The 23,955-nt window shown below is 38.8% G+C and overlaps 2 protein-coding genes across 36 annotated transcripts in view; one reads left to right on the top strand and one right to left on the bottom strand.

Moving 5' to 3' along the window:
- Positions 1–9,221, top strand: part of ank2b (ankyrin 2b, neuronal) — a 123,414-nt gene extending 114,193 nt beyond the window's left edge. For 23 of the 28 annotated variants that reach the window (XM_081694806.1, XM_081694808.1, XM_081694805.1 and 20 more), the window contains 7 exons: positions 404–1,633; positions 2,190–2,279; positions 2,984–3,067; positions 3,215–3,379; positions 3,498–3,686; positions 3,976–4,067; positions 6,527–9,221. In XM_081694806.1, the coding sequence (XP_081550932.1) occupies positions 404–1,633; positions 2,190–2,279; positions 2,984–3,067; positions 3,215–3,379; positions 3,498–3,686; positions 3,976–4,067; positions 6,527–6,779 (2,103 nt within the window). In that variant the 3' untranslated portion in view covers positions 6,780–9,221. The remainder of the gene's footprint in view (positions 1–403; positions 1,634–2,189; positions 2,280–2,983; positions 3,068–3,214; positions 3,380–3,497; positions 3,687–3,975; positions 4,068–6,526) is intronic. The other 5 variants (XM_081694813.1, XM_081694822.1, XM_081694821.1 and 2 more) reach the window with 3 other exon arrangements.
- Positions 9,222–9,541: 320 nt separating this feature from the next.
- Positions 9,542–23,955, bottom strand: part of camk2d1 (calcium/calmodulin-dependent protein kinase (CaM kinase) II delta 1) — a 47,586-nt gene continuing 33,172 nt past the window's right edge. For 2 of the 8 annotated variants that reach the window (XM_081694824.1, XM_081694823.1), the window contains exons 11-19: positions 23,536–23,619; positions 21,846–21,888; positions 20,645–20,679; positions 17,692–17,739; positions 16,964–17,012; positions 12,325–12,400; positions 12,143–12,237; positions 11,548–11,779; positions 9,542–11,262 (exon numbers count right to left, since the gene is read on the bottom strand). In XM_081694824.1, coding sequence (XP_081550950.1) covers positions 11,259–11,262; positions 11,548–11,779; positions 12,143–12,237; positions 12,325–12,400; positions 16,964–17,012; positions 17,692–17,739; positions 20,645–20,679; positions 21,846–21,888; positions 23,536–23,619 — 666 coding nt within the window. In that variant the 3' untranslated portion in view covers positions 9,542–11,258. Of the gene's footprint in view, positions 11,263–11,543; positions 11,780–12,142; positions 12,238–12,324; positions 12,401–16,963; positions 17,013–17,691; positions 17,740–19,231; positions 19,292–20,644; positions 20,680–21,845; positions 21,889–23,535; positions 23,620–23,955 lie in introns of those variants that run through there. The other 6 variants (XM_027013116.3, XM_027013117.3, XM_081694826.1 and 3 more) reach the window with 3 other exon arrangements.

Here is a 23,955-nt window from a genome sequence, read left to right as displayed (position 1 = left end):
ACTACCAAGGAACTAGAGTGTCAGGAATCCGATTCAGGGGTAAGAAGCTTAGCATGTCACTGTACTGGAGGAATGCTTTAACATTTGTGACATGGTGGAAGGATCAGTTTTCATTCTTCTGGATCCAAATAACAAATCAGCCCTAAATGAATAACCCTTATGGATTGTATTGTCAGACAGTGTGGTGGATTTTGGCTAACTTACTAATCTTTATATACATATAGAGAGAGGTTTCACATTGTCTGTGAAGCATGGCTTGTTGTAAAGAGATTCTGTGTGATTTTTGGCTTTCAAGGCATTTTCAGTTGATCTCATGACTGTGAAAAATGAGTATCAGTGCATGTTCTTTAAAGCAAATGGTGCCACAGTGTAGATTTGATGCTCAACCTTAATTCCTTTTCAGGCTCTTCAAGACAAAGTTTCAGAAAAGGATATTCAGTTCAAAGCACAGGTTATAAAAGGGTTAACTCTGAGTCAAGGTACCCCATGTTCTACTGCTTTGCTTAAGGATGCCACTGTCAGTGAGGAAAGCTCATCAATAGTCCAAGATTGTGGTAAAGTGGCCATTTTGGAACACAAGCTAAAATTAATTTCATCTTCTTTCTGCAGTGAATCATCCCTAGAACCAGGTATAAGTGACACAAAGTCTCTACTCAGTATACCTGAGGGAAACACATTTCTTAGTCCTGATTTGGAAGATGTTCATCCCATGACATCCTTCAACAAATCACTCAAGCCGTGTCAGATACATACAACTCCTTTCCAGTTTTATCTGCGAGAGTCTCATAGAACAGTGACACCTAATTTAAGCAGCTCCGCTTCACCCATTTTTAGTTCTAATGATACCCCTCCTGCCTACAGAGATGTGGTTTTAAGGTCTTTGAGGACACTATCTGCAAGCACTGCAACTGATCTGAGTCCTCTTTCGCCTGTCTTTAGTGAATCGGATTCTGACAAAGAGCCTTATACACATTCACTATTATCTACTGAAAATCTGCTTGTTGGGGCCACTGACTATCTTCAGCTTTCCCCTGACTTCCAGAAGGTTCTTTCAGAATTTGAGAAAACATTAGCAACCCTTGATAGAGATAAGCCAGGACTGGTCTCCAGTGATACCACATTGGAGCCTAGTTCCAAGGAAATGACTCGTGAACTCAAGATATCTGAACAATCAACAGAACCTACAGATGACTTTAGGCTGTTGGATGTTGATCTGAAAGTTAAAAAAAGCCCTGCCCATGCAGATAGTTTAGAGTCAGAACCTGAGTTCTTTGATTGCCAACAAACATTTTCAGATGTATCTGAGCCAGAAGTGAAATCAGAACTTTTAGATGTGCCTGACACTATTTACAAGGTTGAGGAACTTCCATCTTTGCCAAGTAGCCCAGGCTTTGACTCTTTGAAATATACCTCCAACCTAAGAGAACATGTAGAAAGAGAGGATAACCAATATCTTATATCCTGGTGCGGTGAGGAACTTGATTTGCCCTTCATTCTTAAGTCAGAGGAATACATAGATGAACATGGTGAAAAGATGGCATACCCTTATGGATATGCAGGTGAACACCCCTATGCTGAAGAGATACCTCCAAGGGAGGAAGCCCAATATGATGACGATGATGCTCTAGGAAGGGTAAGCCTTTGAGCATGAGTGCAACTGTGGCTTGTGCTTATTGTTTTCTAGGTAGAATGCAGAAAGCCCCTATCCCAAGCTCATGTCCTGACCTCTACAAAACTAAATTTTTTTTTTGTCTGCACGCATGCAAATTTGATCACATTTTAAAGGTGTGATATATTATTACAAATGAAATTACTCATTGTCTATGTGACAGCGAGATGACTGGACTTGTAGCTGGACTTCTGGACCTGATACCTTGTTGCTTTTTCCCTTTAACACCTTGGAATTAATTTTGGTTGGCCCTCATTTCCATAGTGCATTCTGTATGTACATTAACCCTAAACAATACTTACACAGTAATTAACCTGTTTTAAATTCAGTATATTGAGTCCAATAATTAATAAAAATAAAATATTAGCTATTATAGCAAGTAATTTACATAATGCACCTTGGACCAAATTTGAAACCTGGAACCTTATTAGTGCACTGGCTTTGCATGCATTGACATGCAAACATTAAAAAAATGGGCCTAAAGTTTATTCGATACCAGTGATGCATCTTCGACTCTCAGGAAATAGCAGAGGAGCTAGGCTTGCTGTCTGATAGCTCAGAGGAAGAGGTGTTAACTACCCGAGTGGTACGACGCAGAGTTATAATCCAGGTATTTGTTTGGATGTGCATGTTATAATATTAGGTCCTGTTTCTCCCCGTCTTGTTTATTGTGCAAGATTGAACTCTATATGGACTATTTATGCACTGAGGTACTGATGTAATTTAGTAAAGTCTAGCTTAGCTCACACATTGGTTTTCTGCTTTACTCCCCCCCAGTGAGTCTGGCAGCACACAATGTGCAACCAAGCATTAATTATCCACACAATCGGGCAGGGTCCCTTAATGACAAGTTTCCTCTCTAGGGAAGTTTCTAGATAAGTTATAAGACAATGACCTATTAGGTCAAGAGGGCAGGTTCCTTGCTGATTTTATTTATCAAATACTAGGCAAGGAATTTAGCCATTTGTCTTGTATAGTATTTTTCATTATTTACATTAATATCAGGTTACAATGTGTCTGGTTGGTTAGTTGGTGCCAAGAGCAGAATGCAAAAAGTCATAGTTGGTAGATTCTAAAGCCTGATGTGGATGATACCAGGCAGAAGCAGACATTTCAAAAGATAAATGTTTCCCACCCATTCATGTTGCACATTATAATTTTTAATGTTCACATTGGCTGTGTATAAACTGTATATTTAGCACTTGGCGACTATTTGTCGGGTGGTCTGTTGTTGTTTTTTAAATATTCCCCTCTATTTGACCCCACATGTCTCTACTGTACAGTATGAGTTGACACTGACTTTGTTTTATCTAGGGGGACGAGATGCCTGAGATTCCCTCTCAAGCAGTGACTGAGGAGCAATATGTGGATGAGCATGGAAACCTGGTGGTCAAAAAGGTAACATGATAGTTCTCACTTTAGTATGGAATAACTGCATTGTTTTTTTTCACTTTTCAAATTTTCATTCTTTAATGTCCAGTAAATCTTTGATTGTAAAGCATATTTTAGGTATCAAATCTTTTATCTTTTCTTGTGTTCACACAGATCACAAGAAAGATAATCCGCAAGTATGTATCGGCGGATGGAGTAGAGCAAGTGGACCTAATGGTAGAGGGAGGTCAGCAAGAAGCTATCGCTGTGGATGACACCGATGGTTTCTCCAAAGTGGTGAAAAGGACTGTGGTAAAAAGTGGGGGAGGTCAGACCGAGGTGGGTGTGTTTTCTGCATTCATCTACTGTCATTTGCAAAATGCAATATACTGTATGCTGATACTGTATTGCCCATGATGAGGTCTGCCAATAAGAACTAAGAAATCTCAAATTGCAGGTGACGTTTTCGGAACAATTACCCGCTGGTGGGGCAACAGCCTCTAAATTTGAAGTAGAGCCTGTCCAAGGTCGGAAAGTCAGCAAGGTCATCAAAACCATGGTGGTGCAGGGGGAACGGATGGAAAAGCACATCGGTGATCCATCGCTGTCAGCAGATCTCCCCTCAGCAAAAGACGACTTTGAAAAGGCTCGTATCATCATGCTATTGAACGTTTATATAGAAGCAAATGTAATAGAACATTTAAGCTTTGAATCGTCTCTCTTATGTCTTGAAGTGTTATCTCTTAATTTTAAGAATGAATTTACAGAGGAATCTTTTTCTGCCAAAGCAGGGATATTTTGGTGTAAAACCTTGCATATTTATTAAAATACTTTTAGTTTTTTTATACTTACAAATACTCCTCACTTCTGATCACATTTAGCAGTTTCTTTCATGTCTTCAATGCTTTCCTTCATATTTGTTCTGTAATATCCAGGCTTTGAGTTATGCAGGAGACTTTGAGAAAGTTATCTTGCCTCATTTAGTGGAGAAAGAGATCGTGACGGAGGACGGATCTGTGGTCAGAAGGTCTGGATAGTGACTTGATCATGTGTGATTTAGGAGCAAAGTGTAACCGATGAGTGAATTTTAAATTGAGTGTGGCATGTAACATTTCCTGCATATACACTCTGTGCACAATTATTAGGCAAGAGAGTATTTTGACCATAGCATAATTTTTATGCATATTTTCCAACTCCAAGCTGTATAAACTTGAATGCTTATTGGATGTAAGCATATCAGGTGATGTGTATTTGTGGAATGAGGAAGGGTGTGTGTAAGGGTTGGCACCAGGCCGAGGCCCCCTCTGGCCACCAGAGGGAGGCCTCGAGTCAACCATACCATTAATCAGGCTTAACACCCAACAGCTGGGCTAGAGCTTATATAAGCCCAGTGAGCCAGTCATTCTTTGCTGGGTCTTTGCCAAAGTTCTGAGCCAAGCTCCTAGTCGGTAACTTTGGGTATTGAGGTCTGTGAGCCCTTATGATACACCTCACTTCTGTGCTGTGAGGGTGTCTGTGTTTTTACACGTCCTCTCCAGTTTTCCCCCTTGTGCTACACCTTACTTCTGCGCTGTGAGGGTGTCCATGTTTTTACACGTCCCCTCCCCTCTCCAGTTTTCCCTCTTGAGTCTGTCTCTCTCCTGAGGCTTCCCTTAGCCATTCACGTTCCTCCCCATTTTCTGGTTTTGTTTGGGAAGTTTTAGTTTGGTTTCCCCAGTGCATCGTGGTTGCCATTTCTTCCCGTGGTGTCCTTTGTTCTCCCTTTTTCCACGCTTGGCATGGTGTTTTGTTTTTCCTCTTGTTTTACCTGATCCAAGATCTAACTGTTCTGCACACGGGCCCACCATCATTAGAGCATGGTTGCTCACCCAGTAAGATGTTGGTATCATCACTCATCCGACCTGGGTTCAAACCCATGTTACAGTGTGGTCTAAGGAGATCAACACCCTATATTAATATTCGCATAATTATTAGGCAGCTTCTCTTCCTCAGGCAAAATGGGCCAAAAAAGAGATTTAACTGACTCTGAAAACTAAACAATTGTAGAAAGTGTTTCAGAGGGATGCAGTACTCTTACAATTACTAAAATAATGAGGCATGATCACAGAATCACCGCTTTGTTGCAAATAGTCAACAGGATCGCAAGAAATGTGTTGAGAAAGAAATGCAAATTTAACTGCCAAAGATTTGAGAAGAATCAAATGTGACGTGACCAGGAAGCCATTATCCTCCAGTGCTGTCATATTCCAGAACTGCAATCTACCTGGAGTGCACAGAAGTACAAGGTGTTCAGAACTCAGAGACATGTCCAAGGTAAGGAAGGCTGAAACCTGACCACCACTAAACAAGACCCATGAGGTGAAGGATCAAGTTGTATATCTGAAGACAGATTTTTCTGGTTTTATGGACTGATGAGACGAGAGTGATTCTTGCCGGAGCAGATGTTTGGGCCCATCGCTGGATCAGTAACGGGCACAGAGCTCCACTTTGACTCAGACGCCAGCAAGATGAGCTAGTTGGACCTTTTGGGTTGAAGATAGCCACTGTATGGTTAGCCAGTAAAGGCCTTAAAAGATGAAAGAATAATGACTTGGTCCCCTTCCTCGCGTGACCTAAACCCTATTGAGAACTTGTGGGTCCTTCTTAAACAGAAGACAAAAAAAACAAGTACAGCTCTCTGAACAGTGTCTGGGATGCTATGTTTTCAGCTGCTCAAAAAGTTGATTGTCAACAGATAGACTGCATAAATGGAAGGCTTATGACTGTTGTTGACTTATTTATCTATCTATTTATTTATTTATTTTTTGAAATGTTAGAAATGTTTATTTGCAAATTTTGAGTTGTTCGTTTTCTTATTCTAACTTTAACAGATGAAAATAAACAAGTGAAATGGGGGGAAAATGTCCATTTTTCATTTAGTTGCATAATAATTCTGCACAATAATAGTTGCCCAATACTTATGCAGACATAAATATTCTCCTAATAAAGCCAAAACCTCACTTTTACTTTCTTAAATATTCAGGTTTGAGGTTTATTAACATTTTTGTATTGACTGAGAGCACTAGTTGTTCAATAATCAAATGACTCCTCAAAAATACAACTTGCCTAATAATTCTGCACACAGTGTATAACCTTAACTAATAGAGCTTTAATACCTGCTAACATGCTCTTTTCAAAGCCCTAATCAGGCCCAATGAGTGCCGCAATTCAAAGTTTGCAGTATAAAAAACTGGACTATAGGTTGTAGAAATTCCCAGTTATGGCTGTAAAGCTTAAACACATGCTTGTGTGTGTGTTCAGTGAACTTGCTAATATCTGTAAACGTTTGTCTGATCATTAAAAAGAAAAACGGTTTTTAAAATGCATTGCATTAGGTCACTTCCAGGGCACAAGGAAGAGTAAATGAGTGATGCTGAGATGGCCAAGCGGTATGCACTACGAGCGCTGTGTGCTAACTCTCCTTGTTCATGCTGGTGCATGTTGCAGGATCCGCATGCATAAGACATGTACTCAGAAGAAGACAGTGGTGAGGGATGGCCAGGGCAAACACATGCACTTGGAGCAACTGGAAGACACAGCGGAGGCCCTGCGCCCTGATGACCTCCAGCAGCACCTGCACCAACTGCTCCAGCGCTACTGCACCCCGGATGTGACCAACAAGCCGGAAACGGGAGAGGCGGAGGGGGGGGGGACAGAAGAGGAAAAGCAGGACGAGAATAACCCATTTTCCACAGCCTAGTCAAAGTGTGCTTTTCACATATACTCGCTGTGCGGCAAGCATCCTCAAAACCATGGCAGAATATCAGATTATGAGCCACATGCTCATCACTCTGTTCCTTCACTACCACCATGACAGACCCCTTCCCTGTTTCAGGGCCCCATCTTAGATTTCATCTTATTTTCTCCATTACAATAAAGCACTTTGTAATGGATTGTAAGTTTAAATTTCTCTTCTTTGGATATTGGTCCCAAGTTCTGCTCTTATTTTCTGTTTGTGACCAAAGACAGTTTTATTTTCCCAGTGATATTTCTTGTTTAATTATTTTGACTGTTGTAGTAGAAAATATGAACATTATCCTAAATATGTTACAAAAGGGTCATCTTGGACATTAACCTCTTTCTGCAAGATAGCTGATAACATAGGACATGTAAATATGAAATAAAATGTATTCAATTGAAAATGAAGGGGAAAACTGCAGCATGTACCTGCTGAACATTTGCACCAACACACTACTTCAATTAAGCATATTACCAATCATTTACTCAAATTCTGTCCAGATGCTTTCGATAGATAACCGATTCTTTAATATCTGTTACTAGGGCATGTTTGCCAGATACCACAAAGGCAGGTATAAGTTGGGACAGTATTGAGGTTGTGTAGAAATGGAATGAGTGCTATTGTGCAGTTCTCCATAATACCAGAATGAGCTTGAATAATTGGTATTCAGTATAAATGTGAAATCACTGTCACCAGTCTGCTGCCATGGTTTATTGAATACTAGATTTTGACATGCTTGCCTTTAATGTGCATTTAGAAAGTCATATTGAATGAAAGCTTGGCAAACTGTTCCCCACTCATGCGCTTTGTTTTTCTGTTGGTCCGTCCACATATTTTCATGAGGCCACAACAGCTTTGCACGGTGGACTTGGTCTGCCCTAACTATGTATAGTGTGTGTATTTCCTCACTATGTTAACCTCCAGTCACAACAATGCTACCCCCTTGTATGTGTAAGTGAAAGTAGCAATCATGAAAGTTTTGTTCATTTAATCTATATTTCTTTGTACATTGTCCAGTTCTTAAGCATTCACAATTGTTTAAAGGGTGGATGTTGTTAATGGGTGAGTTTCCATTTGTGACTCTCAAAAAAGACTCTTTCTGTGCTTGTGATCTTGAGTCTAATTGTTTCCCATATTAGTGGCACACGTACAGTAATGAGGGTTTCAGAACACTGTGAACAAAGCTCATCAGATGTATGAGGAACGCAAAGAGAATGTGGATTTGGATTTGATTTGATTTGTTTTTATTTCTGATATTTCAAATGGTGTAAAATAAAAGAAAGTGGTAATCTCACATTGATGCCATTTTCCTAAGTATTGTTTCCCCCCTCTAGTCCATTACTAATATAAACAAAAAGGGCCATTCAAGACGTGAAAAGTAAAAAGTGAATTTTTGCAAAGGTCTGAAATATATTATTGCTTTGATATATTACTAACAGGAATAGACGTTGGGACTAGAATATAAATAAAAACAATTATAAGGATGCAACAATCTTTTATGGTTTCATATTTTTGCTTCCCTTACTTTCACAGCATCATGGCTATTTACCTTTTTAAAATAGCATACTGTACAATCTTTTGATTGAAATTTTTAATTACATGACTATAGTGGCAGTGGCACTTGCATGATGAATACCAAATATGAGAAAAGAACTGTATCTTAAAATCAACCTGTAGATTAAAAATGCTTTTCAGCTAACATGAACTTTCAAAATGTACTTTAATTTACTTAATTATGCATAGAACTGTGCAAATGCACAGTAACTGCAAATTTAATGTAAACTTGAACGATATTTTGCAGTGTTCAATAAAATGTTCTTTCTAGGCAAACAAGCAACACATAACCCAGACAAATGTTGTTTGTTCAGTTTACCATGACACAGACAAATACTACTAGAAGTGAAAAGGGAAGAGAGACCTCTTTCTACGTGGTCGGTAAATTACAGATCTATTCCAAACATCAATTTATTCCTACTCTTTGTTTATTTGGTCTTGCCCATAGAGAATGTGTGTATGTGTGGATGTTCTCAGTGGTTTTCTTAATGCAAGTAGCAAGTTGTCTTTTTACAATAAACAAGTAGCATGAGCACTGCAAAGCTGTTCTTGAAATGTATTACCATCTTAAAAAGAAAAATAATGGAATCCAGAGAGTATAAACAGTCACTTATCTGTTCCCGATTCATGGCAAATGCAGTCCAGGACTGATGCTGTTTGGTATTGTTCGTCATAATGCATCCTTGTAATCAAAAATGAAATTCAAATTTCCTGAATACACATCTTGTTTCCATGTTGGTGATTACGTACATATGGCCATCTATAAGGGCATGTATTAATGACTAAGTGAATATCAAAAACCAGCAGCTGCAGTGTATAAATTACATAATAAATTGGACATGTAGTTCATGTGGTGATGCCTGAGTTTCTTCTGCACCTGAAATGCATTGTTATGATCACTGGAGTAGTATGGAAACATGGACTTTGTAAAGAAGAAATTGCAACTTTTAGGAAACCATAAAAATTGGAAATGTTTTCCAAAACACCAAGCTAGGAGTCCAATCTGTAAAACAATTGAATGAAAATCCTAATTGTAAATTAGGTATATGTGATTTATTAAGTATGGACATCATTAGCCTGATCAATGCACAGATAATACATAAACATAAATCAATGTTTCTTTATTTAGGTGTAGAATCTTAAAAAAATAAATACCAATGAGGGAGAAATCAGGGGCTGCACAAATTTCACATTTTATTGATACTTTTATTGACATACCCTCTTTAGCTGTCCTCACATTTGCCCTTAGTGTACAAATTTGTGTCACTGGGTTTTTTCTCAGTTTGAAGATCAATGGGGCTTTTCCACCCCCTCTTTAGAAAAAAAAAAAATCATAAAGAACAGAAAAATGTGATAAAAAAACAAAACAAAAACAAACCAAACAAAAACCCAGCATCAACATCCTGACCCAACAGATTTCCTTCTGTATTAACACTGGAAATTATAAACAATCCCCCCACCCCTACATCAAAAACAACAAAAAACAAAAACAACAAAAAGTGTTTGTGGTTGTTTCAAGTTTGTTAGTCTATAAGTATAGTTCTATTTATGAACATTCCTAAATATTGCCTTTTTATTGATATGTCAGCTCCATTTGCATAATGGCAACAGTGACATTTTTTTGCAAACATACATGTTTTTGAACCCAGTTTAGTTTCATGATTAAAACATGCCCCCCTCTTTGTTTTTTTTTTAAATGGAAATGTCTGAAATATAAATGCATAAAACTTTATTTGACTTAGATCAAGGAACCATCAAGATGCACACGATACTGAGCACACATACCTACCAGAAGGAGTGACGATGAGTTAGGAGTAGAGTAAGACATTTCATGCAGTACTTAACAGACCTAAGGTTACTACATCAATGAAGGATTGAAAATTTGAGGACTTTTGAGAATACCTCATTAATTGATTAGCACACAATATAAAAATGAAAACAAAACCATAAAACTCTCACAATAAGTCAGCAAAATAAAATTCTGATTGAGCAATTGTGTTCATTGGTGTAGTACATGTTTGTTACATTCTTCAGTTACAAATATTTTTGTCTTTCTACTGTGTTCATGTGCTAACACACAAAGGATAGCAAACTATTTGCCAAAATGTTCCCCCTGTCAGTATTACAACACCACTGATGCTAATCCCACTAAGCCCTAGTAAACAGAACAGAACAAAGCTTAAACTAAGATCACAAACTGTCAATACTCTAAAATGATAATGCAAGAATAGCAATTCACACAACTTCACAAAAGGCTTATACATCACCAAAAACAAAAGCAAGCTCGTTTGTCAAATTCATAATTTTTCTGCCATATTGCACTTCAATTAGAAATATAGAAAAGCACTGACATGAACCAAACTGAAAGGAGCGGGCTATGCTTCTATCTATATTCTTGATGTGACAATGACATATCGCATCTAGATTAGTATTCACTCTAATGATATGGATTTTTCACACTGTTGTGTCTGTGTACCGCTTATAACTTGGTATAATTTTGTATATATAGACAGGTCCATTTCCTGATGTAACCTCACCCAAATATATAACAGCGATAATGACTTTTTTTCACCATAGAAAATTTAAACATTTAAAAAAAGATAAAAGTCTACCTAATAAGAACATGCTTTCCACATAAATGCCTTATGAGGAGAGCATGTGAATAGAACACATGCACACACATACATACATCCTGATACAAAATGATTCACTGATTCTCCACCCCTGCGTCGGCTAAGTCCAGCAGTGACGATATGTAAACAAGACTGACAGGGCTGAGAACCTGTGATAGGTGGGGTTTTGGTGTGACAGACACTTGGTTGGTGGGACCAGAGCTCATCTAACATGAAGTGTCTTCATTTGAGCAGCCCTTCTCAGGAGGCCTCATTAACTGCAAAATCAAAAAACACGTCATATCCGTAGTTACATACAAAAAAACCCCCCAAATTAACACTCTTATGATCCATTTTGACTTTTAAGGTCTGAAGTTTAGCCTTTTAATATGGATATTGTGACATTTATTTTTGAGCTTTTACATAGGCACTTTAGATAATAATTATTAGAGCAATCACGGAGAATCTCTATGGTTACTAAAACACCTTAAGCCAGACACACGCATGAGCCCCTGTGCACAGGCACAATGTCACAAACGGCAACAGGCACATAGTGCACTCACTTGCTGGGTACAGTTGGCGAGCCGGAGCGGTGGAAGTGGACATTCTGCCACTTGCTGTCGCGGCGGTGCCATACTCGGGTCTCCTCTGACTGCATGGTACGAGGCATGTTGCTGGCATCCATGTACTGGGTCAGCCGGATGTAGGCTATGCAGGCGGCATCCTCGCCGAGCAGGTGCACGTGGGGATTCAGCAGGATAGTATGCACGGCACGCCTGTGGCTTTTGGAGAGAGCTGGCGGGGAAGGAACAACGGGAAACGGTCACGAGGCTCGCCGTTACAAACTGAGGTGGAAGAAGAAATTAAATGAAAAAACATCTGCAGATTCAGGGGGAATTGCTAACTGATTTGATATTTGCTGGCTATTCTGCAAAGCCAGTATGTGGCTGAAAAGCAAAATCCATGATGTGAAAACAGTATCACTCCTCCTTTTACACACACTTTGACAACTATATAGAAAACAAAAACAAACAACAATAAAACAAAAAACAACCCCCACCCCATAAAAACTAAATACATTTTTAAAAATTTCACTTCTGCACCCTGAAAAACACGCTAACTTTCTTTGAGTAATGAAATAGTCCAGTGATGCCTTACAGTTCTCAAAGTAGAATCTGTGGAAATCTGTTCCTTCCACCAGATTCCCCAAGGCCTCAGGTTCAAAAGAGGTCAGGCCAGGGTCACAAATCTTCCTGTGGGCCATAATTAGAAGACAGGAGCCATTTTAATGTGTGTTCAGTTGTTGTGGCAGTGGCTTGACAGAGGGCGTGGACACTCACGTATAAGCTTCAAAATCCCCATTGTTGATGGCCTCGATCAGCTGTTCGGTCACTTTGATGATCTCCTGCTTCCGTGCTAAATCAAAGAGTAAACAACACTAAAGTGAGAGAGTGTTTACATATCATATACATGACCGTTTGTGTGATGCCTGGTAACCTAACCCAGTACCTAGGTGTTGCTAGCATCATGTGCTGCTGCCCTACCAGGCAAGTTACAAGAGCTACATGTATTCAGAGAGCAAGGGAACCGTTAATATGACAATGCACAAGGTATGTAACCACTGTGGCTCAGTGCTTCAACTTGTAAATTCTCCACATCAGGTTAAGTTTTTAAACAAATGTTGTTTCAATTTAATTGAAACATAAAATTATTGCAATAACCATTAAAAAATATAAACTGCATGATGTGATATAAATTCTATTTTAAATAATTTAATATAGTCTGGAGCTTTAATATTTTAATGATGAAGAACATGGAATAGTAAAGAAAAGTAATATTCTTATAATACTTCTAAGCACACTCCCTAACAGGTGCTGTGTGGGGACATAGGAAGTGGGTTTCACTGTTCTTCCTTATTCTAAAGTGCAAGCAGAGAAGAGTGAGAAAAACAACAACAGGAGGAAGAAGCCAAAGCTGAAAAAAACCCACAAACCCCTCCCACAACAATCAACAAAACATGCAAACAGAACAAGAATAGTAAATATTGCAAAAATGCACTTGAACTGATGTTCCAATATGGCTGCCTGAAATGAATAGAATGTTTACTGGGACCTGCTGAAAAGATCTTTCATGCACATGCATCTAAAACAAATACACTTAAAAACAACCAAATCTTTTAAATAAACAAAACATCACCCAAGCAAAGGAAAAATCTTTATTAGCCATAATGCTGGGTACAAATGTTGAATTATGAGTGACATCCATTAACTAATAAACAAGTCATGCTGATCGACATTTATTTATTTAGCCCGATAGTATTCTTAACACTGACATGAGGATATGTATTTGATAGAGACTACAAAGTACTGTTGCAAGTCATTCTGTACAAGGGCATCTGCCAAATGCTGTAAATGTAAAAAATATTGGAGGCCCCCTGTAATATCACTTCAGCTGAATCTAATTCAGATAATGTACTTAAACTGAGGCAAAGGTTATTCCATTCTCCCAAACCCAAGAACAATCTAGTTTACTAAGACATTCTTGCTGGTGTGCAAGACCAGTATTCCAAGATTAGAACGTGTTTCCAAGACCTGTATTCCAACAACAGAAAGCAACCAAATGTAGTTAAAAAAAAATCCTATTACACAAAACAGTTCCAATAAATAATAACAAAAATGTAAATATATTTTACCATGTATTTAAAAACATGGATAAAACCTGCACATGCAAGAATTTATTAAAAAACAACTATGCAAGGATCTGCCACACACAAAAAAAAAACCTTGTGTTTGCTCACCCAAATACCCCTGAGGCTGTCACAGCCAACACAGATTGTTGAGCTCATTGGTGTCAGACGCCTGAAACCATGCCAAACTCTCCAGTTTCAACATCCACCACCAGAGAGCACTGCTATGACAGACAAAACTTGAACACAGGGACGCATGAATGCACGCACGCAGGCACATGCACGCACACATGCAAATAAATAAATCGACAAACGAATAAATCAGTTTTGACTCCTGGTAATTTGCTTTAAGAGGTAAATTCTGCAATTAATCAGAAATACTGGACAGTAACTGAATGGGAAGCTCTGGGCCGAGTTCACTGGTAACTCCAGCAAACACACCCAGGTGGATGCCCTCTTCACTGACCCACTGACACTTGCACTGTTCGACGGTGTGGTTCTGAAGTAGCTGAGGGCATTTGCGAGAAGGCTTTGGGTTGTGCCACAACAGGCTGCTGAAGTCACATAGTGTAACGTCATACAGGTGGACAGAAAGTCAAACAAGCAAACGGCCAGAAGTGGTCTGAAAGTGTTGGTACAGTCCATCTCTGCACCTGGCCATGAGCTAAAAAGCACGAGAGGGAGGAAGAGGAGCACGAGTGGGCACGCCCCCACTGGCAGATTCTGAGATCGGTCGCTATGCAGCGTTCTAGTCGGGAAAGGGAGGCGCTGTTATGAGAGAAGGAAGGCTGCAGAGTGTCGGTGAAAGGTGTCTTGATAATTGGGTGAATGTTCAAAGCTTTGTATGTGGAATGCAAACAAAGGTGTAGAAAGCAAAGTGAAAAATGGAAAGGGAATAGGCAGAAGAGAGAGACAAGGAACTGAATGGGTGGAATGAACTGAGGAAGAGGGTGTACTCCAGAGCGGTCACTGAAAACGGGAAACAAAGAAACTGGAGGAAGAGAGTGAACCACTGGAAAGCCATGGAAAAAAACAGTGAAGTTCATGCAAGGTCATCCAGACATTCCTTTGTTAACCCTTCCTTTATTAGGAATGGCTGATATAGGAAACTTTGTTACCTTTAAATAATTCATCTGAGAGTTTAGAGCCTTTACTGGATTAATATACTATGGAAACTGCATAGTTTTTAAAGTGGGCAACACTACAGCTTTAATTTGTGTGACACATATTTAAAAGAAGAATTAATGTTCCAGTTTGGGGATGAGGGTTAACCTTTTGGTATATTTGTTTACTAGAGTTTAACTGACAGAGGAGGATATAAGTTATTGATTTGGATGAAGTTGGCTTTTCCTCTAAATCTATTCAAATGGAAAATAGTCCTAGTTGACCAGTCTACTGTGGGGCTCATGCCGCAATTAAACACCTGAATGCAAAAGCACAAACAGCTACACAACACTTACTAAACAGCAAAACGCACAAAAAAAAGACAGTATTCCCTATGCTCTTGCAATAAGTTACAAAGATGTCTACATTAGAGCATCAGAGTAGAGCCATCTACAGGCCACAGACAGGTTTCCTTACAAAAGAGACAAGCTTTCAAAACAGGCAGCTCATCAATTCTGTAATGAAAATTTCACATTGCTCCAGGGTCTTACAATGGCCCTGCAGGTATGTGCCAGAGAAGAGATTCATTTCACCGACTGGGGTCAAAACCATGATGGCCTGAAGAGGACTGACACACAAAAAGAAAAGTTCAGATCTTATTGTGAAAGCAAACTATCCTGTTCATTAGGCAATTCACTAATGAGCAGACAGATATTAAATGTCTTTGAACCTCACATTCTTGCTTTCTCTTGCACGCATGAGCACAACCACCCACACAACCACCCACACGCATGCAATTATTTTAATACCTCATTATAATTTGAGTACCAGCAAAGTAAAAAGTAACAGCTCACATAGAAAATGAAAATTCAATTTTACAGAACAGAATGCAGTGCAGAACTAGAATGCTTCAGTTGGCTAACCCCCCCCAAAAAAAGAGCTTCATGTGTTCACTGCTACATTATTTGTTATCAAAGGGATTCATGCATCACTGTGCTATTGCACAATTCTCATTCTCCTTCTCTCAGATCAGTGCCATGCATTAGGCAGGCATATATATATGCACGCAGGGTAAAAAGAAAAAAAAGTTGAGGTTAATGTTCATGAATGTGAACTGAATATTGATACATGGATTGAAGAACAAAATCCTACTTGCAAATCAATATCTTCCAATGGAAATTGAATGAACAATTTAAGAAGCTGTTTTAAAGTAAACTGGCATCACTCTCCCACTTTAGATAGCCTAGCCAAATATATGTGCTGATAAAGGCTGATATCTGTGCACAATTAGCTAACTGGTAGATAATTAACCACAAATTCACAACCAGAACATGGAATTACCCTTGAGTTCTTTACGATATAAATTTCAACACTGACATGAAACACATATAACTGAACTGGCCTTGACTGTCATGGTTTAAAAAAACAAAAAACAAACAAAAAAAACCCAAAAACACCCCCACCCCCCCAAAAAAAACCCCCCAAAAAACACCAGCTGCTAAGACTTAACAGAAACAAGTAAGCAATGAGAGAGGAATCAATGCTCAACAAAAAGGAGATGAAAACACCTGCTGGCAAAAGCAGCCATAATGGGAGAGAGCGGCAGCGGCAGATCCAAACAGAATTTTTATGTTGCTGTCCAAGTGCATTTGTTGGAGCACACAGGAGCTGCACCCACGCAGCCACTTGTAGTGCAGCAGTGTCAGTGCTCAGTGTCAACATGGAACAGGGCCAAGGTTCCTGAAGGCACTGCCCTACTGCATTTCCCCACACGTCCTCACTGTGAGCGGGGCCAGTGTTTGTCAGCAGCTGAAGCAAACCCCATGACAGTGCCGGTCCCTGACACAGAACCGCAGCCCTCGCAACCCCGGGTACATTCATGCTGAACTCGGTTTTTTAAAAATCAGGCAGGAGCTCTGGCCACTCATGATGCCTTTTCAGTCCTGACCGGGAACTCTTAATAACAGTGGCAAACACTTGTGACTGATGTCCATGTTTAACTGGAATCATGCGAGAGGGAAAACGTTTAGCATGACGTGGCTCAGGACAAGTTCTTACAAGTCTTGGGTAGAAAGGCACATTAGAGTGGTAAGGAGAGTCAGTGAAAATGCTGTACATGTGGGAGGGGAAAAAAAAACAAAACACTGAAACTAGATCAACTGAAATTGCTGCACTGTGATGTGGCGTACCTTTCACATCCTCGTCCTCTATGGTGGTGTTGGCACTCTCTGAAGATTCCTGAAAAAGGACAGGAAAGTGACAGTTATGTAAATCTTCTCTGAACACAGAAATGCCTCAAATCATCACAGAAATCTTTTTTTTTTCCTGCCCAATGCCTCCCTTCCACATTAAACTTTAAAACACATTAAACTAGGCCCCAGTAAGCTAACTGGGAAAGAATGATTTAAGATCATCATTTAATCTAAATCTTAATGGATTAACTACATTCTTCATATATAGCGTTGGTCTCCATGGTGCTTTTTTATTTGAACTGTTCTGCTTTGGTAACAAAGATGCAAGGTTCATAAATAAATTCATTTACATCAACGATTCCACACCCCACACCCAAGCCTGTCAAAGAGCACTTTCTCAAAAGGTTGTAACATTACCTGTGAAGCAAGCCACAAAATATACACCCCATGACACCCCAAGGAGAAACAGCAAATACACAAAAGCCTACAAACATGCAGAGTAACAGCACCTTCACCTCCATCACACAAGACCTAATGAAGCACAGCCCTCAGTTATAATTCAACCAGTCTAATGGACCCTTTGCAGTTTCTGTTCCAAACAAGTCCTGCCAGCGATCAAGCAGTACAATCAAAAAACCAAAATCAGCGTTCAGGCGGTATAATGATAAACGCTTGAACTGTTTAGCTAAAATCTGTGCCTGAGGGATCCTTGTGCAGACACTTAATACCTTGTTTCCATCAGCAGGATTGTGGATAACAGTGGTTTGAGGCTCCTGATCGAGAGGGATGGAGAGAAAAGGAAGGTAGTGAAGACAAGTAGGAAGTCAGGTGTTATATCCTGGTCCAGCAGAAAGCTGGATCTGAAAGACCACCAAGCATTGCTATGTCTAAAAGCACCCCCTTTTTTTTTGGGGGGGGGGGGGGGGTCACCTAAAGGTATTAGAAAAAAAAACCCAACAACCAAATCAACCAGCCAGTGTAATTCATGGTGTTGATTACAAATGAACCCCTACTAGAGAAAATAAGTTATCTGAACCAAAATGCAAGGTGGTATGTTAGATAACTCAACATTCATTTCCTTTCTAAAACATGCTTGGTGGTCTTTCGAAGAAAGTGGAATACAGCGGCTTAGACATGAAAGGAATGATGAGGAAAGCAAGCAGGGGTTATGGCTCCAATTTGTTTGAACTGCATCATTAGGGTGCTCTCCACTGAGGGATGCAAACCTAAAGTACCCCAAGTAAGGAATACTGAGGTACTGAGCAGCTGAGCATCTTTGAATGTTAGTTTTGAGGTTAGAAGATACAAAATAAGATGATAATTTTTATAGGAAAATGTTTTGATTTAGTTGTGGGTTTTTAAAAAAATCTTCAATGGTAAATTCTGAGAAAGCAGTTATGACACAGGCATGCACAGTAAAATGAGGTGCACCTAAAACACCAGCATAGTTGTATGTGAATATGAGCCAGAACCATTTTAGACATCTTTTGATCTAAACAGAGTCCTTTCAGACATGCTACTACCAGTTAATAATTGTTAACTGCGTGCTGTACATTCACACTGTTAAAGACTTGCACACAGAGTTTTGCCCAATGGGAGACGCAAAGTAAGGTGTAATGAGTCAAATAAGCAACAGGATGGAGTTTACTCTGCGTGTGTGTGTATGTATGCATGCATGTGTCTCTATCTGTGTGTGCATATATGGTAATGTTTCTGTGTGCACATGCTTGCATACATTTGTGTATATCTGTCTGCTTATGTCTGCATGCACATGCATGCATGTAATCAAGCGTGTACGTGTCTACATGCACATTATATGCATGTGTGTACGCATGTCTGCATATAAGTGTGCACACGTGTCTGTGTAAACACGGACCATGCAGGCCGATGAATACAAATGAATGATGGAAATGGATGAACGGATAAACAGCATAACTGAAAATGGCTTTGCCAAAGTTCTACTAAAGCTTGGGTTAGCCTTCACCCCAAACTTAACACATCAGTGTTGCCTTTAAGCATGAATATTTGTCAAAATAAAGTCACTCAGAGCAATTACCGACGCACAAAATAGCTTGTACACAACAGAAATCAGACATCAGTGCAGAGGAAACATGGAATTGAAACATGCACTGAATATAGTATTTATGGGTTTTTTTCTGGCTGTAGTGCCACAGATTATTACACAAGAAACGGATGCTAAACTCAAAGATTCTTGATGAAGAGAGATATTTCAGTGATGACAGATGACAGACAGACTGAGAATACCAGAGCAGGAGAGGGCACTGGCTCTTTGGGGCTGGTGATTACGTTGGCTTTGTTGTTCATCTACAAGCGGGAGGCGACAGAAACAAGATAGGCATAGCTGCCCAATGAAGGAAATTATATCCATTCCAAAAAAGCAAAAAGTGTGTGGGCCTTTTGTACATGTATGTAGCAGGACGTTTTGAAAACTGAACTGGTTTAACAATTCCAGTATTTAGGGGAAATAAATCAAATTTGGCAAGTCCAAAGCTCAGTTTGGCAATAGCACCACATGTTTGGTGTCACATACACTACTTTTGTTTAACTAGGGGGGAAAAAAAAGTGTGACTAAGCCATATAAAAACAAGAAAAAAAAAGAAAAGAAAAAAGATTTAAATCAGCAGTGGACATGTTCATGTAAGCTATTCTGAGATTTACTGAAGGAAGACAAGAAATAAGTGAGAAGTGTGTAGTAATAATTTAAAACTCAATGATACAATGAGGCCCATTTTCCCTGTCCTTCTTTTCCCCCTTATAGTTTGAATGAGGTTAGTTTGAGTTATTCCAAGAAAAAAGTAGAACAGCCCTGAGAAACTCTTTTGTAAAGGACATCTCAATCTTTAAATCACAAAACATATTTTGTTTGGCTTTCAGATCAGTTTAAAATGACTGAATGATGTTTTGTTGTATGCTTAGCCAAAGAGATACAAAAAAACCATCGTCCATAGACCTCCACAGGGCTGTCCATGGGAGGTCATATATTCCTCATTCTTGATCAAGTTCAATCCAGTTTCTAATAAAAGGACTTGAACAGCATCAAATAAAGGATAGTGAAGAGTGGGTTGTGTTGGTCATAGGCCCTGGATCTTTATCAAATTAAAATCCCAGCTGTGCACATTGCATAGTCCCAATTCCAGCAGAATAACTGTCCCTGGAACAAAAGCTAGAGTGGAAGAAAAATAACCACATTTTCTTCTGAGGACTGGCTTGACCTCTCATAAAATAGAATAAAGGATAAAAAGTAAAAAAACAAACAAAAAAACCCAAACAAACAACAACAAAAAACCCCCCCACCATCCTTCAGCCATGCTGGCACCATACAGCCATTTCATTAACAAACCAAACTAACAACAGCAGACCTCCCCACCAAAGCCTAATGTTCTCATTATCATATTAGATGTAAAGTAAGAAGTAAGAGAAAGAGCCAAAAAAAAAAAGAAAGCAAACAAAAAAGATACAAACTAAAGGCAAATTTGGAGTGAAAATTGATAGCCATGACACAGACATGAATAAGACAGAAAGACAAGTGAGGAAATGAATATAAAACCACTGAAACCATCAAGCCCAAGTTCCTAAATTATTTTATTCAATTATAATTTCATAACTTACAAAATGAGAAAAAATCTTATAGAGAAAGATGGTTCAAAATGAACCTACCTTAACGCCATCAGGCTTCTTGTATGGATTTTTGTCTTGGTGAGAGAACAGAATAAGACAGAGTGAGTGAGAGATTTGCCATTTCACATCTTGGTGACCTTCACCTGTACACACACCTACAGCTGCATATGCACGCACGCACACACTGTAGCAGGTGGACAATCAGCAGTATACTTCTCTCATGTTTAATTGGAGAGAGTGACATTACAGAGACAAAGATGTTAGTAAATGGAGAAAAATAGCTTTGAAATGACAGAGTAATTCAAGTAATGCAACTATAATTATACAAAGAACCTTATAATTATCTACAGAAATCTGAGTTTCATACAGTGTGGAGGAATAGAGCATGCGCAAGTGCATGCATGCACACACGCACACATTGAAATGTCAGTAGCAAGGTTACTGAGATTTGTCTAGAAAATGAAAAATCTATGATCTCTAATGAACTTACTAACATACATATACAATGGTGTGAAAAAGTGTTTGCCCCCTTCCTGATATCTTTTTTTTTTTGCATGTTTGTCACACTTAAATGTTTCAGATCATCAAACAAATTTAAATATTAGACAAAGATAACAGAATTAATTGGATTTTTTCCCCTTAATAATAAAAACCTTCATTTAAAAACTGCATTTTGTGCTTACTTGTGTTATCTGTTCCTAATATTTAAATTTGTTTGATGATTTGTTTGATAACAAACATGAAAGCAAAATAAGATATCAGGAAGGGGGCAAACACTTTCACAGCACTGTATGTATATGAATACTACTTCATATAAATAAAAAAGTAATAAAACAGGACACCAATAACTAATTTATCATTAGGAGGATGATAAATTAGGAGTCATTATTACTGGGCTTGTAAAAAGGCAAGGAGATATTAGAAAAAGTTAAGATGTTACGATGAAATACAGCTGAAATATATCCACATAATGTAATACATTAGTTGCAGTTTCTGAAGCTAACAATTTTTCTCTTTCAGAAATCTACATGGAGCATAAAAATATGAAATGAAAAAGATTAACATAAAAGATTAACATTAGATTAACTTGTTTGGGCCAATTCACTATTAATGCTTGGTCAAGAGAGTAGCATTATTTGTTATGGAGGGAACAAAAGTTCAACAGCTGACATACTGAAAGCATAGGAAAGGAAAAAGATTACAATTTATGAAGACAGAAAAAGACGGCTTAGGATCTTACTTGAGAAGGTCTTTGTGGCAAGCATTGTGGTCAGGATGGCACCCTGCAAGATTGAGAGCAAAGTCTAAAGTTGTTTAATTCCTAACTGCACCAGACATTAGTCTAAGGGATAATACTTGGATCCAAGAAGGTGAAAGTCCAACTGCTGATGGTTCTGGATATTTCTGAAGATTCATAATTCAATTTTGATGCTCCTTTCTACCTCCAGATGCTGTATTAAACACGCTTGCAACTTGGTGGCAGAATCTGCCCACACCGCCCTGGACTGATATCACTATGTAGATCCCTTTTGCACAACCTGCATCTGTTAGTTTGAACATCATACAAAAAAATCCTAATGTGATAGTATTATCTTCCAAAACATGTAAGAATCAACATTTGGCTTCGTAGTACATCACCAGACGATTTAAATGGAAGCCAATCACCAGACGTCTAACACAGCAGCTGTGTTTAAGTGAATTATTTATTATGTGTCTGCAGTACGTGAATAAACACTTCAACACAGGTCAAACTTGCTGATAACTTTAAAAGTGATCATGTTAAAGTGTTAAAGTGATCATGTAACTAATAAGCTGGTTGGATACTAAGTGGTCACAGCAATGTTTTTAGGGGAAACCGATTGATTTGATGTTGAGAAAATACTCTCTCCCTCGCCTTCAAAGAAGATTCCAGGTGACTGTAGATATTCAAAATTATACACAAAAAAAAAGTACACAAGATTTCCAAAGAAACAGGATGTTCTGAAAGTAAACAGAATGTTCCAAAACTAAACAGGATGTTCCAAGAGTGTAGATCAGTTATTTTTCTTTCAGTTCATTGCTGCATGACAGCCCAGACCGCTATTACCAATTCTATTCTACCAAAAGTAAACCAAACTCTTGTTAATACTTTGTTTTGCACATTGCTACGTTTAACCCATTTGAATGAATCAATTGATGCACATGTAAGGTTCACAAATATGACCCTGTTTGTGTGTGTGTGTGTATGCGTGTGTTGTGAATGTGGTGGAAATGTCTCTTGTTGTAGCAACTGTGTGGGGAAAGCTACTGTAACCAAGAACAAATTCCTTATATGCGTGATCATACTTGGCCATTTCTTGGCCAAAGCCTGATTCTGATTGCTACCAAGTCAATGCTATCTAACACACACACACACACACACACACACACACACACACACACACACACACACACACACACACACACACACACACACACACACACACACACACACACACACACCTCTCTGAACTGTTTATAAATAAATAAATTGGGTGAACACTCAATTACGACGAAATGGTAAGTGTGCAACAAAACCCAGGTAGTTCCAGACAAGCTTAAGCTTCGTTCTAAACCCATATAGTTACTAAACCCAATGTTAATAGACTGCGGATATTCACACAAAGTAGCATTAGTAACAAACATGTGACCAATGCATAAATTTGGATATTAGCAGCATGAGTTATTGGGTATTGACTTAGTAATGATGGAAAAGTTAACAAAATTTGATTTAGCAATGGGCAAAAATAAATTAGTAATTAGACTGAAGAGTCATAGGGATGATATTTGCTTTGAAGTCAGAACAGATGCTCCTTTCTACCTCCTGATGAACTCAAAGCAACATCTAGTCCGAGTAATAACGAGCAAGCTGAGTGCGAGCGAGTGAGTGAGTGAATGAACGTCACTCTCACCTTAAGTTTTCTCCTGGCATTGAACTTCTTTAGGCATTCCACAGTCTCCTGTCTGTGCATCATGGAGGCCACTGTGGAGCGTTGCTATAGAAACAAAAATGAGTTAAAAACTCATCTAAATACAGATTGTAGATAAGTTTATAAATAGTACACAAAGGCAAAGCTATAACAGGATAATGTGCAGGAGTACGCACTGGAAGAGCTAAAAATGTATCAGTTGTCATAACATAATTTAATGGAGATTTAAATCCAGACTCTGTACAATAAGATGAAGCAAGAGGGAATAATAAGCAGGGTTTAATATAAAAGAACGAAGATAGGGATTGAAGCTCTTATTGAACTCCTCACATAATATGGTAGGCCGCCCTGTATCTGATGCTCTATATGGAAAAATTGCACCACTAGATGTGATTTTTCATT

The sequence above is a fragment of the Electrophorus electricus genome, chromosome 13 (genome assembly GCF_041902795.1).
Source record: "Electrophorus electricus isolate QZ-2024a chromosome 13, ASM4190279v1, whole genome shotgun sequence".
Lineage (NCBI taxonomy): Eukaryota > Metazoa > Chordata > Actinopteri > Gymnotiformes > Gymnotidae > Electrophorus > Electrophorus electricus.
This window is presented reverse-complemented; position numbering and strand designations above follow the sequence as displayed.